The sequence below is a fragment of the Gobio gobio genome (genome assembly GCF_949357685.1).
Source record: "Gobio gobio genome assembly, chromosome: 13".
Lineage (NCBI taxonomy): Eukaryota > Metazoa > Chordata > Actinopteri > Cypriniformes > Gobionidae > Gobio > Gobio gobio.
In genome coordinates, this window is record NC_137106.1 from 51877799 (window position 1) to 51890370 (window position 12572).

At 37.8% G+C, this 12572-nt stretch overlaps 1 protein-coding gene across 1 annotated transcript in view; it reads left to right on the forward strand.

The window, feature by feature from the left end:
* ttll5 (tubulin tyrosine ligase-like family, member 5) overlaps positions 1 to 12572 on the forward strand; it is a 241876-nt gene that overhangs the window by 144827 nt on the left and 84477 nt on the right. Inside the window, exon 27 of the mRNA XM_079833468.1 lies at positions 11965 to 12083. Within this exon, the coding sequence (XP_079689594.1) occupies positions 11965 to 12083 (119 nt within the window). The remainder of the gene's footprint in view (positions 1 to 11964; positions 12084 to 12572) is intronic.

Here is a 12572-nt window from a genome sequence, read left to right on the forward strand (position 1 = left end):
ACGCATTCAATTGATCAGAAATGTCAGTAAAGAAATTTGTAACATGTTTCTATTTTCAAATAAATGCTGTTCTTTTGAACTTTCTAATTATCAAATGAGAAAACAGCCATTCAGAAAGCATCTGATCATAGCGATGTGGATATGTTTCATCATTAGTGTTGTAAAAGTACTGACCGCGATACCAAGTCGGTACTGAAATGTTAAAAATGTAACGCTTTGAGCGCTGTTGAGCAGAATCGTAAACGCCTCTGACTGGCCATTGCGCTCATCGGATGTGTCTGTGATTGTGATTATATCAAGGCTCCTGATTGGTTAATGCAGCGCGAATAGACGGCAAAGTTCAACATTTTCAACTCGGGCGTCAGACACGAATTCGCTTCAAACGCCTGAATGCACAAAAAGCACCACTCGCGCAAAACTGGACGAGCGAATGAGGTGGAATCGCGTCCATCGCACCGCGCGAATCGCGCCGCAGGACCTCCAGACACGCGTAAACGCTCCTTTTTTCCGCCTTTCCATTCAACTTAATATTGAAATCACTAGGGCTGGGTAAAAATATCCATTTCTCGATTTTAATCGATTCTCACTTTTACAAAACAATATCGATTCTTAAATCGCAAGAATCGATTAGTCATCCTGTTTACAGTTAATGAATGAAATAAACATTGTAGCGCACCTCCCATCCAATAAATCTATTTTTTACGAAATTCAAAAGCTTAAATACTGCTCTGCCGCAGTTCAGCTCAAGAGAAGCAGCAGCGCGGAGCAAACATGAACGGATCTTCTCTTCCGCCTTAATACCAGTTACAGCACGAAATAAACATGAATAAGCATCTGAAAGTGTGTTAAAAGATACAGGACAACTTACCGAAATCCGTATCATGTCACATAGAATAGCTCAAGTGTTTGAACCGCAGAAAGACGTCAGTAAAATGGCATGTAAACGTCATTTACTTCAGAAAAGCCATATCCAGTGTCCATAAACTCGTTAGTCAGCTAGAAAAATGAACTCTAGAGAGGAGCATTTTGATAATTATATGCACCATAGATAGGCTATTGATTGTCATTTTGAATGTTCTTCAATATTTAATGCATGTAGCCTATGAATAAATCTGGCAAGTTTTTATGACAGCCAAATGTTTATATTAAAAAAAAACCTAATTGGAGTAGAAATATGATTATGTAACTGTAAAGTTAATATTATAACTTATTATTATAAAAAACTAAAATAATTAAGTGTAATTTAAGTGTTTGTATACAAATTAGTTCATTTTTACCTTCAATATTAGTAGGCTAATGTAGTACATCTGACTTCCATAGTTTACAACATTAGTTCAGAGATGTGTTTTCCTTGAGAAAACTGGCCATGTATTATACCTGATATAGGCCTATATCTAAAATAATCGATATTGAATCGAATCGAAAGCTTGTGAAACGAAATCGAATTGAATTGTGAAATTTGTGTCAATACCCAGCCCTAGAAATCACTCGCTCCTGACGCTCTATTCGCGTTTGGTGTGAACGCAGCATCAGGGTGTGTCCGAATGCACTTTTGCTAGTTTAACGGCGGGAAAAACGATCGACGCGTCCGGCTCATGGTCCAAAAGGGTCGTCCCTCGTCTCTTAATGAGGCATGGGTGTGTTTTGGGCATAACGTGCAATAAACCAATCAGAGCCTCATCTCCCTTTCCCTTTAAAAGCCAGTTGTGCTCGCACCACGGCGGAATTTGCGAGAGGAAAGACCGAACGCTTCTCCAGAGAGGAATCCTTTTATTTTTAATATTTAACCCTTAATCGTCCCTTGGGCTCCAGCTGACCCCACTGGACTTTTCCTCCATTTTTAAAAAGTGTTCCTTCATCTCAGGGCCATGAGACTCAGTGACTTTTCCTAAATAATCTAAACATGCACAAACAATCTGGGCTTGATTCGGTTGTTCTAAAGGTGTGTAAAAAATGTTTCACTGTTTAAGTCCCTCTGGGTCAGATTGACCCCACATTGAAAATGAATGGGAAAGTGTAAAAAAAACTTTTTTTTCCACTTTTTTTGTCAAAAAAAATTAACTAAATCCAGTATAAATCTGAAAATTTCTACATTTATATCAAGGTCTGGTCCTAGAGCATAAGCACAAAGTAGAACAAACTTTCTATCTCATACACACACACACACACACACAAACACACACATGTGTGTGACTGCAACAGAGAGTATTTTTATTGAAATCGGCAAATAAAATCAACAAAACTGGCATAAATCTGAAAAAATTGCAAACATAAATGAAGGACAAATACTTGAGCACAAATGCAACATGGAGCAATCATGAGAAAGAGAGGGAAAAGGGCAAATAAAAGAAAGATGAAAGGCAGCTTAACTTTCGCATAACTTCCCTATGGACCTCTATTGGATAATGTGGTCATTGCACTCTTTCTCTTTAACTATAATTCCTAAAGTTTTTCCACAAACCTACAGATGGCGGTATTCTATCCCTAACACATATAGCAATGTCCAAAAACTATTTATATTTATTTAAGATCATCATTCAAGTGATTTTTTCATTTAAAAAAATATTTTTAATAAGCCAATTTATGACATAGTTAAGTATTTGTGCAGTAAATAGGTAAAACACTACCAAATACCCACAAAAACACAGCATAAATGTATAGTTGAGAAGTAAATAAAAAAAATTATATATAGTTTTCCATGTAAAAAAATTATATTTCCTTATGCAATCGCTCTGTAAAAGTTTGGGGTCTATTTGACCCCAAGGGACTCAAACGTAAACCCTACTTGAGGGACGATTAAGGGTTAAAAATGTGTGTGTGTGTGTGTGTGTGTGTGTGTGTGTGTGTGTGTGTGTGTGTGTGTGTGTGTGTGTGTGTGTGTGTGTGTGTGTGTGTGTGTGTGTGTGTGTGTGTGTGTGTGTGTGTGTGTGTGTGTGTGTGTGTGTGTGTGTGTGTGTGTGTGTGTGTGTGTGTGTGTGTGCGCTGCGCATCCCTGTGTGTGTAATAATCAGTGTGTGTGTGTTGTGCACCGCCTATAGGCTCATATCACTAACACACCCTTTAAATAACACACTGCACTATTGACGTTAGAGCAGGTGTGTGTTGGTCAATGGTCAATGGTTTTCTGTCACCAATGCTCCTGATCACACCTGGTGTTCAGACCAGACGCCCATCGTTTGATATTTTTACAACATGAACATGAGAACTTCGCATTGCGCGTGTGTGTGATAGGGCCCGGAGTGTGTGATTGTTTATAATGCGCAACCCTTGGCATTTGGGCGGACGGGCTGTAGAATCTGGAGTGTGTCTGAATAAAGCTGGCGGATCCAGAGACACAGTGTGTTTGTCTGGAGCAGGATACGACTGTGTGTGTGTGTGTGTGTGTGTGTGGTCTCATTATCAGATGCTCCACAGGGGAGGCGCTTTCTCTTGATATTTAACAAGCAGGCAGTTCCCCTCCACAACTAATTGATTCTTATAAATAAAAGAATGTTACAAACTGGCACCAAGTACAAGGGTGAGATCAGTTCATGCCCCCCTTTCCCCGTTGAGCACCTGAAGCGTTTCTCTGGGCTCTGAGACCACACAGATTCCCTGATGTTACTCTAGAAGCTGTTTACTTTAGTTACTGTGAGTTCGTCACGTCACGCTGGAGATTTTCCTTCCCGCTCTACTGCTTAAGAGCTTGAACAAATACATCAGCCGACTCAAATTGGCCTTTCTGGCAAAGTCTGGAACTACATGACGCTTCGTATAAATAGATCTATGTATAGAGATAGAGTGTGTGTAATGTGTATATGGTGAGAAACTCCCATTTGTATACAAGACACTGACTATGGTCATATTGTTTTGCCTTTGAAATGGAAAGGCAGTGGAACGTTGCGTTAATTGGCGATAACAAATCCTGATTTCGATGTAATTTTGTGGGAATCATTTTATGAAGCGCCAGAAGTGGTTGGCATTTTCAACCTTGCATTCTTTGCTTTGGAAATCTGGCTCCACCGGCAGCCATTTTAAACACCTCATTCAAATAATGACTGCTCAAATGAGTGAAAATAAAGCAATTGAAGCCTTACGAGTGTTTGTTCTGTTTTTTATTTTAAGAGCGAGTTTTAAAGCAGGTTGGAAATCGCATTGCTCTTGCTTTATCATCATTGCATTCAAAGACAGGACAAGTTTCCCTCATGACCTCTGCCAGTCCACATGTAGCCGTTCATAAAGAGCCTTTCAGCCTCAACACGGGTCATTTGCACAAACCCAGCATAACATTTGTTCACCTCGCACCATTTACAGTAGCTCCAAATATAGATTGAGTTCAACACTGCAATATTCACACAAGTCTCGTTCTGCTGCTGTTCCCTCTGTGCAGGAGAATACAGTCATTCACCATCAAAACTAATCCTCATTAATGGAAAAACATCCGTTTTACTGGAACAAATTAAATGTTTAGCCATATTTAGACATGGGGTGAAGAGACAGAGAGAGGGAAACACCAGGCACTTTCCAAATATGACTTGAAAATAGGGATGAATGTGTTTTTACTGATAAAAATTGTGATTTGAAATATTATTTATTTAAAGTTCCATTTCAATTTGGCCAAAATGTTATGATTCTATATCAATATTTAATAATAATTCGTATTTTTATTATGATTATTATTACAACAAATTAAAAAATATTAAACAAAATAAGAAATAATACTATTGCAATAGAGTGCAACAGCACCCAATTATTTGAGTGGTGCAGGTTCCAGAAGTATTTATTTTTTCATACATTTTTTCCCATAGGGAAAACAAAACAAAACAAAACAAGGAAAATCAGACAAAAAGTACAAGACTGTGCACTTCTGTGTAAGAACTACAATCCCATGAAGCATTGCAAACATCATAATCAAATTAAAGACAACGGAGGAATATAAAACTACTCATTTGCAGATGTTGAATAAAGTTTAGTTGCAAAAATATATATATATTAGTGCTGGGCATCGATTAAAAATATTAACTAATTAATCACATTTTTTTCTGTAATTAATCGCGATTAATCGCAAGTTTTTAATATTTTAAGTTTTTAATATTTTGATATTATAATAATTTCGGTTACTCTCCAAATTAATGTATAAACAATTTAAAGACAGCATATTTTAAATATGTGTTGTATTGTCATGTTTTTATGAATGAAGGCCAGTATCACTGATGTCTCTATGAAACATTAATGGCGTTACATTACAGTATAACTGAAAGCTCCCAATTTCCACATTTATTAGGCTTTAAAAAAACAACTTTTAATTTAAGTGAACTTAAAACAATCTTTACATAAACTCAAAATAATAAATGTTATATTTACCCATGGCCTTCCCTGTTATATATATATACAGAAATGTAATAGTTATCAAACCTTTCTTAACTGCATAAATAATAAATGAAATATAGATTAATCATCATTAAAGCTACACTTTTCTCTGTTCCCGTTGCTCTTTGATGAACATTAATGACATCATCATCAGTGCTACTGTCACTTTAAGAACAGCCGCGGATCTCACGCGCTGTCCCGCGCATCTCATTTCCTCTCAACTCTTTAAGTTCATTTAAGACGTTATTTAACTCATTTAAGACTCTAATATGAGAATACTCAAAATCCTCTGTGTTATTGGTTGTTCAAGAGCAAAAGAGAACTCGATGTGAGCAGGAAACTGACGTGAGTCTATGCGTCGAGTGTGTGTGTGTGTGTGTGTGTGTCAGTATCCCTTGATTAGCTGACATGAGACGCATCCACACACACACACACACACACACACACACACACACAGACAGGACACTGGCATACAGCGCGCTCTCTTGTGTCTTGTAGCATTTACATGAATAGGAGCGTGGTGATCATGTAACGCTAAGCAAAAATGGATATAAAAACGGACGCTGCGTTATTTGCGTTAAATATTTTTAACGCGTTAAGCTGAAAAAATTAATCGCCAGCGTTAACGCGTTAATTTGCCCAGCCCTAATATATATATATATATATAAAGGTACCAAAAATCTAGTAGTCGGTACCAATACCACCCGAAACCCGATCGAGTACACGATACTCGATACCATGGTAAAAATAAATTAATACTTGAATTTTTTTTAAAGAAATTACAGCCAAAAGTAGACATTAGCAGGTTTTAAAGTTTGCTATCACTAATAGTGCGTTCACACCAGACGCGACTTGTGTGAATAAATTGCGCTGTTCGCGTGTAGTTGGACGATTGAACAGTTTACTCGCTTCATTTGTGCCATTCACTTCACAACAGATGCGAATTCGCGTCATGGGAGGGGCTTCTGCCAGCGGCTCGTCTCGTTGTGAAATGGCTGACATGGATTGTTTTAAAATACGGTGAATAAGCTCAATTTGCCGGCTTTAGCTATAGCTTGTTGTCTCAATATGTAACGTTATTGCTCAAATTGAGTAAAGAGCGCTTTTACAACTCACCAGACTGTCCGACCTCCTCACTCACTTTCTTCCAAACAAGATCCTATTTATTTCTGTTTCTATAAAGTATGAAGATGTGTCGTACAGCTCCGGGTATCCACACATGATTTTATCCTCATTGTTGCAGATTTTTCAACTTGCGCAAATCACACGTTACGCGCGTCAAACGGCCGAAACGCTCAATTCCTGCCGTGTCTAAAGTCTTGTTGAGAGAGAGAGAGCGACGTGGTAGCACTGAATCACTAGTGCTGTGTTCACACCGAACTCGTTTACGCGAATTGAGCGTAAAATTCGCTTCTATCGCATCTAGTTGGACACATCAACATTTTGATTCCACTTTCGCGTGAACTGGACGTGCGAATGAGGCGAAATCGAAATTCTCAAGTATGTGAAGATGGTTGCCGCATGTTTTGTTCCCAAATGAATGTTAAAGCGACTCAGACTCCATGAGTCCATGGTAGAACTCCAGCCATTACCACAAAAGTAATGAAATACGTGTGGCAGCAGACTGGGTAAACCCGTAGCTCAGGCTGGGAACCAATCACAAACCAGCTTATCCACCTGGTGTGCTATTGGCGGGTTTAAAACGATGACGGAAAGAGAAGTGATGGATCATTGGTCTGATTGCTTGAAGGACTATCCAATTGCGTACAGAGTCATTTGAACTATGCCCGTTGATCACACCTCTTGTGGTCTGATTGGTTGAAGGACTATCCAATTGACCTGTCGGTAAGCCCCGCCCCTCGAACGCAGATGAGCCAATAGCAGTTGAGTATCAGTTGCGCTGGGATCTTTAGGTTTCAGCGCCATAGAGAAACATTGGAAAATCCGAAGCTCTCATCGGTTTGATGGTGTTTATGCTACACAAATGCTCAAATGTCGTGCCTGAGGAACTGAAACACTGACTCCAGGTCCTGAGAGGATTTTCTGTTTGTCAAACTCTCGTTAAGTTACGATTAAAGTCCCTGCTAACATACAAACCGAAATAACTAACTGTCCTCACGACATGTAACACTGTAGGTCAAAAACACATTTCAGTGCCTCTCCATATTAAACTGGTTATATGTAAATTAATTAAATGTTTAAGCTCTACATTTTCTCCTATTTGGATGGGTATTATAGTCTACAGGTAGTGAAAGGAAGAGTTTATCGGAGTTGTTTTGCAGATACAAAGTTTCCCAGTTATTAACTGCACCCCCGAAAAGGCATACGGTCTGTGTATATGTTTGTTTACTGTGAGTGTTTTTGTGTAATTTGCTGTGTGTGTTAATGGTAATGCCACAGAGAGAGAGAGTTTGTGAATGAGACGTTAATGCGCATTTCTTATGCTTTGTTTGTTCAGCTCTTACGATGATTTTTTTGGAGTGAAAAAGGACATAATAAACTTGATAAACCATCAGTAAAGTTTGTCCATCATTCAGACGGATATACGCTACATTCTCTGTCCAAACACATCTTGGGATGCGGTTTTCACACTGACAGCTGTCACTGTAAGATATAGCAACTCCGTTTGTTTGTCCGAGTTAGCAACAGTAACTAAGGGGGCGGGGCTTACCGATAGGTCAATTGCATACAGAGTCATTTGAACTATGCCCGTTTATCACGCCTCTTGTGTAGTACAAATGCAGAGCAGACTCCACAGACCAATGTTCAATCTTAAAACAATGAGCTTGGTCTGGAGATAGCCAGTCAAATGTGGCTTTAAAAAATGTCAAAAAAAATATTTTTTTAACAAAGAGTGAATATTAACAAAACAAGCAAATCAAACAATGTAGCAACAAACACAATCTGCACACAACATAACTACAGTCTAAGTCACAAAACGAGTATGAGAGAAAAAAATATAACGTCTGAACAAGCGATTCTGACCTCCTGCATCCACACACACACAGTTTCAGGATAAAGTCCAAACAGAAAAGCTTACCTCAGTGCACATTTAACAGGATTCGTTTGCCTTCACTGTTGGAATACATGGATTTTAATACAAAAAGGAAGGCAATTTAAATATTAAAGAAAGGAGGGTGATAAAAAACTACAAGCTCAGTCATTTTTCTATAAACTGCAGATGCGGAAATATGAGTGAAATACTGTGCAATCCGTCTCATCCTGATCTTCACTACTGTCAGAAACGTCTGCGAGCTCAAGGAACTTGCAGAAATAATGTGCTGTTTAGCAGTGAGGGTTTCATATCTGTTGACAGTACTGCAGATCATAAGCTCAAATCTGCCTTCTTTCAAAATAAACTCCTTCAGTGAGGTCTTAAACACCTGCCTCTGAAGAATGCTTGACATTTCCCGTTCGCCGGCCTGACACTTAAACACACAGATGAGTGCAGAATGCACAGGTCAAGCTTTTAGCTCTGCTTGTGTCATGGCAACAATGATTTAATAAAGTCAGGTCCACAGTCAACAGGAAGATATGAATAATAGAAACATAAACATAAGCCTGATCATCCAGTAAGATTACACTGATATTTGAACAGAAATTGTCCATAGTTTGTTTCTCAAATACAACTGAATATGCATGTGTGCGCATGTGTATCAAAAATTCCCTTTCATACCGACTTTAAAAATCAAGATGCGTTTACTAAAGGAGCAGAATGACATCTTGTTTTCTAAGTTTTGATTAAGAAAAGTAAACTTAACCCTCTGGTGCTCTTCGGTCATTTCTGACCGGAACATTTTCTGTTTTGAAATTTTAAAAATCGCAGCTTCATCGGAATGATATGACTTTTCTAGCATTAGGGATGTAAACACACAAAACAAATTGGGGTCATGATTCGAGCATGCTAATTGGTTGTAAAAAAAAAAAGTAGCGTTCATTGTCTTCGGTCATAAATGACTGACCATAGGAAATGAATGAGAAATCAGCAAAAACACTAAAATTCTCTGAATATTTGTGTGTACAATCTACAAATCAGCCACAATGCTGAAAAAAGTACACAGCAGTGACACTAACACATCAAGAGTGTGATATTGACACACACACACACACACACACACACACACACACACACACTTATACACACACACACACTTATACACACACACACACACACACACACACCTATGAAAAACAACCTATGAAACACATTTGGAATTTTTAAAAATCACAGCTTCATCAGAATGATATGAAACTTGGTGACTTTTCTAGCATTAGGTCTGTAAACACACAAACAAATTGAGGGCATGATTCGAGCATGCTAATTGGTCGTAAAAAAAAATACTCTCTTCGGTCAAAAATGACCACCATAGGAAATGAATGAGAAATCTGCAAAAACACAAATTCACAGAAAAAAAATCTATATTTCTACCAAACAAAAAAAATCTAAAACTTTATAATAAATAGTCTTTGAGATTTTTTAAATATCTATTCAAATCATTAAATGTGTTCAAAAGAGAACTAGTGAATTCTCAAGCCTCTCCATAGAGACTCTAGTGATTGCACTCATGGGTGCAGGATTTCTTAAATAATTCCAAAAGAGGGGCTAATCTGCCTTCAAAAAAATTTATTTTGAAGGCCTGGTCTCTATTTTAACCTGAAATAAAAAATAAAAAAATGTTTTGTATAATTTTCAATGGAAAAAATAGACCATCATTATTGCATAAATATTAAAAAATACCATCAAATCATCTCAAAATACAAAATTAAAAAGAAAAATATTATTGAAGAAAAATAAATTGCATTGGTTTTACTGGAGCGGAGGAAGTTTCATTTTTAGGTGTCCGGTCACTGATGACCAGGAAGACGACCAATGCAACCCCTAAACCAAGAGACCCAGAGGGTTAAAAGGGAAATCATGGTTATTTTTCTGACCCCATTGACAAAAACTCGCTTCATTTTGATACATCTTTCGGTTAACAAGACTTAAACGATTAGTTCACTTCAAAATGAAAATGTCCTGATGATTTCCTCACCCCCGTCTCATCCAAGATCTTCATGTCTTTCTTTCTTCAGTGGAAAAGAAATGAAGTTTTTTGAGGAAAACATTCCAGGATTTTTCTCCACATAATGGACTTCAATGTAGGGTGACCAAACGTCCTGTTTTCAAGTCCTGTCCTGGCCCTAATATAACAATTTTCTATCCATACAGAGGGGGCATACTTTAAATGTATTGAAATTAATAAGGCATCTTTGAGTAAACTTTGAATATCATTTGAGTATCTCATTGCCGGGCCGAGTGTCCTGGTTTTCGGTAATCAAAATATGGTCACCCTACTTCAGTGGGAACCAACGGTTGAAGGTCCAAATCAGTGCAGCTGATCCTAGATGGGGAACAGAGTCTGATCTACACATAGACAAACCATCGACATTTAAAAATAATAAACACATGTATACTAGGGGTGTGACGAGACACTTATCTCATGAGACGAGACGAGATTTTTACGTAGTATTATCCTCAATGATGAATTATCATATGCAGTAAAAGACAACAAGCACTGTAAAGGTTTTGCCAAAAACTCAACCGACTGGCTTCTGTCCTGTATGATTGTCTCTTCAGACCTTCTGATGACCTCCTAACTGAACTCCTTCCCACAAACTGATCATAGATATTAAGTGCAAACAATAACCATAATACCATAATCAAAGTTAACGAATAAACGAGATAGCTTTTATATTGGGAGAAATTCGCATGCCTCTGGGAGCCGCTTTCAAACAGCGGGAACGTATTGAAATCGCGTTTGAATGTGCGCTCCTGTTTACTTTCACTTTCAATTCCACGATTGTGCATACTCTGCAGTGGTGGGAAGATTACTCAAGTAAAAGTACTGTTACTTGTCTAAAAATGTAGTGCTAGTAGAGTAAAAGTGCCTGTCCTAAATACTACTCAAAGTAGGAGTAAAAAGTACTCAAGAGTAGTGAGTATTATGCTGTGAATGTTATTCCACCTTATACCTGCAAATTAAAAATGTAGCTTTACTCTTTTATGGATGATTCTCAGTAAGAACAAAAAAACATCATTCAGTGTTTCAATATTTCTCCAAGTTTTATTTTTGACTGCTAGCACTAAAAATACAGCCATGTAATATTAGAGAAAGGACCAATAATCTGGTAACATTTATGACAACCAGTCTGTAGAGGTTTTCCTGCGGTTCATTAAAAAAGGTTGCAAAGCGTTGAACATTAACAATTTTATGTTAAAAAAAGAAGTTCTTTCTTTTCAAGACGCGTGCGTTTATTACTGCTTTAATTTCAATGGATGTTTTCTCTGTGAAAAGATACACTTCAGAAATCAGACTCAAGAAACATGATTATTTTTGCTTGCAATTAAAAAAATAAGCCTGATTTAAATATAATGTTGTCCTCAAAAAACGTAATTTCTTTTCAAGCGAAGAAAGAAATCTTGGATGAGACGGGGGTTAGGAAAGTTGATTTTGAAGTGAACTAATCCTTTAATATTGTAAGTCATTTTGCTTCTCAAATGTTTGGATATTCGTGCTGGAAACGCTGAGGAAGAAAGCCATTGCTTGCAGTGTTGATGATTGTTGTTTTCCGCAGCTGACTAATCTGAACCTGTCCAATGGGCTCTTCAGCAGAGGGGGTCTGACTTTGGCTCCTGGGGGCCGACCCGGACCTGTGAGAGCAGTGCATACAGACACGGCCCCTGGGAACTCTGGGTAAGTGTTCAAGCACTCACTCACTCTCGCACCCAAGGACAGCGTGATCAGTCTGGCCTTTTGGGCTCATTTCTGTTGCTCACATGATCACAGTGACTCCGATACGCTGACCGGTGTGTGTTTGAGCTCAGCTCTTTATGCAGGTCTAAAAAACGGAAAGAAATATCAATCGGTTCACTCCTGGCAGAATCGATATTATAGCGTTTCTGTTTTTGCGTTCCTCATTAAACATTACTGTTCCGAAAACGGTTTGATTTGAAAAAATAACGGTTAATAACGTTATTTTAATTTAGCCTATACTTTAAACAAATATGTATAAATAAAGACTTATTTTCACTCAATAATAATATAACGCATGATAATTAAACTTGAATATTTATTTCATAACATTTTTAAAACCACAACAGAAATGCATGCATTAATTACAAAGCATAAACTACATAAATGAGCGGAAAGTGGCCTCTATATGCCTATTCTTTTCAGAAGAGT